This window comes from Triticum dicoccoides, chromosome 4A (assembly GCF_002162155.2).
Source record: "Triticum dicoccoides isolate Atlit2015 ecotype Zavitan chromosome 4A, WEW_v2.0, whole genome shotgun sequence".
In the NCBI taxonomy this organism is placed as follows: Eukaryota; Viridiplantae; Streptophyta; class Magnoliopsida; order Poales; family Poaceae; genus Triticum; species Triticum dicoccoides.
Window position 1 is genome coordinate 738,461,913 of NC_041386.1, and position 6,492 is coordinate 738,468,404.

The 6,492-nt window shown below is 41.1% G+C and overlaps 1 protein-coding gene across 1 annotated transcript in view; it reads right to left on the reverse strand.

Moving 5' to 3' along the window:
* Positions 1–3,161: 3,161 nt before the first annotated feature.
* LOC119288295 overlaps positions 3,162–6,492 on the reverse strand; it is a 5,716-nt gene continuing 2,385 nt past the window's right edge. Inside the window, exons 3-5 of the mRNA XM_037567933.1 lie at positions 4,548–4,607; positions 4,130–4,198; positions 3,162–4,021 (exon numbers count right to left, since the gene is read on the reverse strand). Coding sequence (XP_037423830.1) covers positions 3,455–4,021; positions 4,130–4,198; positions 4,548–4,607 — 696 coding nt within the window. The 3' untranslated portion in view covers positions 3,162–3,454. The remainder of the gene's footprint in view (positions 4,022–4,129; positions 4,199–4,547; positions 4,608–6,492) is intronic.

Consider the following 6,492-nt stretch of genomic DNA (forward strand, 5'->3'; position numbering starts at 1 on the left):
AACAAATGCCATTTTCCTTCTTCTTTTCTACGTACTACTGTACTTTCCAGTCACAAACCAGCAACACGCGGGCTCATCTCTTTTGGTATCCAGTTACATAAGTCACACAGTGCTTTTATATACAAGAAAAAAAAATCCATAGGCACTAACTGTTTACATCATCTTCCAGAGCTTGCCCGATGTAATTGTGATACTGGATTTTCTTTTCTTCTCCCAGAAAAATCTGGCCTTCAAGTACTAGATGCTTCCAGAAAAATCTTCTACTTGAGAGGTCATTTCGTTGCTGTGTCAGCCAATGATGTGAGTTGGCTGAAACCTTAATTCTGCATATGCATTAGGGCCACCATATATACTATAATAACCACTCATGGTTCAGTTCCTCAGACCATCTGCTAACCGAACCACGCTGTGCTTCAGTTGAGTTGTTCTTCAGTGAAGCATTTGGGTGTGGTACTGACAGCAAATGAGTAACTCAGGCTCCACAAGAAAAACTTGAGATTCAACTTTTGTGCTTGTCTTGTGAATAGTAATGAACCAAAATTTCGCTGACAAAACGGCATGCATTACTCCATAGAAGAAGCGTGTATTCAAAGCAGTGATCTAAGCTTGAGAGCATAACTAGAGTAACGAAAATATACTCGAAAAGTGCATGTGTTTACTCGCCCATAAGGAGAATAGATAAAAAGGATTTCAAAACAGCTACTACTGTATTAACTGGATGGAGTGTGTATGCGAGAATCTATCTACTTCTCCAACAGAACAGAAGAGAGTTTTTTGTTTCCTCAACTAGAGAGTGCTCCTCTGTTTTTGCTCGACCGCTGCGTTTCGGCTCCGGTCAGCGAGAGAGCGCTTGGCTTCAGAGAAGAAGAACGACTTATTCTGCAACACAAGCAAGCAAGCAGGGATGCCATAATATCAGGGGTGAAAACAGAGCAGAAATGACAATAAAAAATAGGCATGGAATATGTCTAGGACTAGCCGATCAACATACATACCTGTACCTGAACCAAACACTCCTGCGATGCACCTCTCAAGTTTGTTGGCTTTCCTGTTGAACTCTAATTTTTTTAACGTAGAAATCGCTTGTTGAAGATTACTTGACTTTTTGTCAACAGTGCTACTATGCGAGTACAGCCCTTACTCTGCATCTTACTCCCTCCGTAAAGAAATATAAGAGTGTTTAGATCACTAAAGTACAGAGATAGTGATCTAAACGCTCTTATATTTCTTTACGGAGGGAGTAATAGTTTCAGTTTCTTCTCAGTTCGTAGCTTGAACAGACAGACTTTATGTGCTGTAAGACCTTCATTGTAAAAAAGCAGCTGTAAAGTTTCTACTCTGTTTGAGATTCAGGGACTAGCACACAACTTATAAGGGCATCTGTGTTGAGTTAAGTTTACAGTAATTTGTAATGCTTTAATGATGTGAACTCTCAACAGAAAACAAGAAGATTGATTTGTAATATTGAAAAAATAATCCGTGTTAAACAATATCAAACCATGATCAGCACATATCAAACTGAATGTCAGGCTGAAGAACACGGAACACAGGATGGGTTATGCAGTCTTGGACGCTCACATGGTCAAGGCTCCACTTATTAGTGTCGAAGAAACGAGCATCCTCCACATTCAGTTCTCTACTCCCATCATTTCAGTCCCAAGTGATGTGATAATTAAATAGCAAACAAACAGTATAATGATAAAATTGTGTATAACAAGTAGCGATGACATAGCGTCAGAGGTGAAAACAGAGCAGAAATGACACCAAAAGTAGGTATGGCCGATCAACATAGACGTACTACCTGAACCAAACACTCATGCGATGCACCTCAACTTTGAGCAAGAAGAATTCATATTTGTACATTGTTGACTTTCTTGATGAACTCTAATTTTTTTTTAACGCAGAAATAGCTAGTCCAAGAATGCTTGACTTGGCTCAACAGTGCTACTAAATGAGAACAGTCCTAACTCTGGATCTTAATAGTTTCAGTTTCTTATCAGTTCGTAGCTTGAACAGACAGATTTTATGTGCTGTAAGACATTCATTGTAAAAAAGCAGCTGTGTAATGCTTCTACTCTGTTTGGAGGTTCAGGGACTAGCACATACAGTACTAATTTATAAGGTCAGAGAAGCAATGGGCGGTGCATTGGACACTGGCCATAGCCCCTCAGTGAAGATTAAGTGATATACATTGGCATGATTTCAAAGTCCACTCAGAATCTGCGATTCTTCTTTCTCGCCACAATCTTAATACTGTCAGCTAAAAAGGGCATCCCCATAACTGAATACTGGTGTGGCATTCAAGAATTAAGGTGTTTGGTACCCTGTTGTACTGAGTTTGTTCACTAAATCTAGATACATCAATTTCAGCGACGAGTAATTTGGAACGGAGGGAGTACGTACCAGCCAATAATCTGAACCCCAACATTATTGCAAGAAAAGGAAAACCTTTCAAACTCGAGTTACAACTTCTCACAGATCCATCTAACAGCAGCACAAGCTTTGCATAAAAAGAAAGAAGGTATATCTATCAATTCAACCTGAGAAGTGAGAAGAAACAGAGACTTGGCAGAATTCTAATTAGTGATACTGAATGATGCATGTCTGTGGATCATCTTCCACTTGAGAGGCAGGACAGGAGGTCATTACTCCGTTGCTGCTAACTGTGGCAGCCAATGATGTGTACTGGCTGAAATCTTTATTTCGCATTTTCATTAGCCATCATGCTACTATTATAACTAAAGTTTGTCGGCATCGACTCCAGGAGCAGCATCTCAGGGGGTGTTTGTCGTTGGTCTTCACTTTAACTAAAGTTTTTGCCCCGGTTCCTCTATTATAACTCAACTTTGTCGGCGTCGACTCCGGGAGCGGCATCTTAGCTGATGGTCTTCACCTATCCCCAGTTCGTTCCTCGGACCATCTGCACCATCCACTAACTGAACTGAACTTAACTGAACCGTGCCGAGCTTCATCAGTTGTTGAGAGAACCTTTCTTCGGTGAAGCTTTGGCCGTGCCCTTGAGAGTAACTCATGTTCCATACAGAAAGCTTCAACTCACCGGTAACTACCTAGCAGTGCCCTGTGAATACACTGTCTTGCCTTGTGATGAACAAAAGGTTCCCGGAAAAGAAAAAAAATGCATGCATTGGTTGCTCGAAACAGAGTACAATTTTGGCTCCGTGACTCTTAATTCCCAATAAGATACAGTCCTAGGTTCATATCATACAATAGAGCAGACTTGACATTCCATCAGGACATAAATATTATATTTAGTTTGGAAAATTGCATTGTGCTGTGCACGTGCCACGTATACCATTTCAAAGCTGACTAATCAAGTCAATTCCACAGACAGTTTGGAACCAGACAAAGGGAGGAGCAAGCAAAATTAATAGTCCAGGGCAAAAATATGTCAAAACCAGGTCCATCACAACCGCTCAGCTGCTGTCTCTGCCTCCTACTGTCCCGTCAACTGCCGTATCCTCTCCTCACGAAGCTTGTCCTTGAGCAGCTGGTCGTTGACTCGTTTCCTTGCCAAGGACTGCTCGTACATTTGCGCAGCCTCGCGCTTCTTCTCCTCCTGGGCGCGATTGAATTCCTCGAGTCGAAGCCGGTCCATCTCTTGCCTCGCAGCCTCACGCCTCATCCTCTGCTCGTACCTCGTCAGCGACTTCTCCGGGTCATTGAACCAATGGTCTTGCAAGACGAGGCGCCTCCCGCTGCCAAGGAAGGGTATCTTCAGCTGGTACACCATCTCGTCGCAGACGGCGCCCAAGATTTCCGGGGCATGCTTTTGCACCTGGCCCAGGATCTCAGACCCTCGATCAATTACTTGCTGTCCAACATACCAGGCCCCCGCAATACCAGACAAAATGACAATGAGGGTGATGATTTGCAGATCCTGCACCGTATGGATCTCCGCAAGGCATTTGCTTGCCACTGAATTACACTTGGCCACCCCGGTGATTAGCACTTGGACAGTCTCCTCGTCGATCACCACAGCACCGGCTGAGTAGTACCGTGCCTGAAACAAAACAGTAGCAGAGGCTGGAAGATTTAGTACAATAAACCTACTACTTATGTGACACATCCAAAATAGGCTGCTCATGTGAACTACAGCACAATTACCAACCTGCTGAACACGAGCAGCGCTAACGAGGCTGCTTGCCGCACTGGTGGCTGGGCTTGGGTACACAAGCGCCTGCAACAACACCGAGGCTTTAATGTCAGAAACATAAATTATAGTGCTAGGAATAGATGCAAAAACAGCAAGCTATAATGTTATTGATATCTAATCCAAACCATAGCAATACAATAAAATACTGGTGAAAAACTTCCTGTGCTAAACTGTTAGAATGTGCCTCCTGTTTCAGGTTTAGCTGTTCTTTCACAGTAGTATTATACAACTCCTCCTATTTCAGGTTAGCTGTTCTTTCACAGTAGTATTTAACAACTCATGCATTATGCTGGAGTTTGGCCAGCAACCAATATCCAAATGGTATATTTCCTAATGTATCAATTGACATCCCTCTTCCAACAAAATTACTAACCTGCTGAACAGCAGTGTTGGCAAAGCTGCTTCCGGCACTCCAGCTTGAGTAGTTAAGTGACTGCAACAACACAGAGGTAAATTAAAGTGCTAAGATAGATGCAAAAACTGCAAAGTATTATGTTATTAATATCTAATACAAATCAGCTAGCAATTAAATAATATAATGGTGAACAACTTCCTGTGTTAAATTACAGGATGTGCCTCCTGTTTCAGGTTTAGTTATTCTTTCACAGTAGTATATAACAACTCATGCATTATGATGTTTCTAGGCTATAGCAAGTGATTACTGGAGTTTGGCCAGCAACCAGTATCCAACTGGTAAATTTCCTGGGACATCAATTGGCATCCCTCTTCCAAGCAGATGAAGCAAAGATGCTGCTACTACCCCCTGCATTCAAGAGGAACCTGTCTCAGGGAACTGATAGAAGATCTAGATCCCCTGCATTCACTCAGGGTGTGGCTGCAAACCATGGCAAATCTGCTACAGAGGCACCTAAAGCCACCCCTGTTAAGCTTTCTCTATCACAATCCGATGACCATGGACGTGAGCAAACCAGAACCTTCTCCTTTGGAACAAGAAAAGAACAAGATAGACAGCTTGACCCAACTGCAAAAGTCAGCCTTGATGAGTTCAAAACGAAAGCGCCTAGTGGAATCTGCAGATACAACCAAACTAACTCAACAGCAAAGTTGTCAGGCTGAAGCTGTGGGAGATCCTTTTTAATGGGCTATTGCTACTGGGCCGGTCTACCCACCCCATCTATCCTTTGTTTATGAGCATTTTTACGGCTATGGTCACAGAATTTTTTTTTTAGTTCCTGCAAAAATCGTCACCGGACTCAACAAATGTTAAGTTTGAATATGTAGGAGTAAATTACAAGAAACTATCACATTGAAGGCTAGATCAGCAGAAAACACCCGTCTACAATTTTTTTTTATTTTTTTTAGCTTTAATGAGCCATGCCATCCTTGTGAAGTTCCTTGATACTCCAAAATAAGTCCTAAATTTAAATCTCTATATGGAATCATTTTTACCAAAAATAATCATTTTTTAAGCGCCGTTCTAGTCAAATCTTAGAAAAACTATTCGTAGAAATGTGGTATTTAGATCTTCAAGATACACTCTTTCTTAATATTTTATTAATAATAATGTCAGAATAAAAGCCATATGAAATTCAGTTAGAAAATTTTATTCGTCTAAGTGTAACAACCACTTCAAATTAATGAAACTTAATTAGACATGAATGGTACTCTCTCTGTTTTTATTTACTCTGCATACTAGATTTGATTGAAGTCAAACTTCATAAAGCTTGACCAAGTTTATAGAAAAAAATATAAACATTTACAATAGCAAATCTATATGATGTGAAAGTGTATTCAATAATGAATCTAATGGCATTGATTTGTTATTGTATATATTAATGTTTTTGTCTACAAAATTTGCCAAAGTTTACAAAGTTTTACTTTGGCCAAAGCTAATATGTGGAGTAAATAAAAACGAAGGGAGTATTAAGATGTTAGGAAAATTACAAGAAATATGTAATAGAGACACTTGTATTGGATCAATATCTATAGTCTTATCTTACGTCATATGTATATTCCAATTTATACAGATTTAATTCCATGCTAAGCCCGATAATAGAATTTATTTTGGAATAAAAGTAGCACACGCAATTTATAGTATCGTTACCTCGCTGCCCATCGATAGAAGGAACAACCAATCTCACCGATGTTGATCAAAGGAAAACCCACCTCCTGTTTCCTCTCCTTCTACCATTTTTTCCTACCCAAGGAAACAAATCACTCTACCCCTCACCTAGACGCTTCCTTCACGAGACGACCGACCATCACGCCCCACGCTCCTGCCGTCAGGTTTCGGTTGCGTCCGCCACCGCGCCGCGCAATCCCACCATTGGGTTCGGTTTGCGTCCGGTACCATGCGG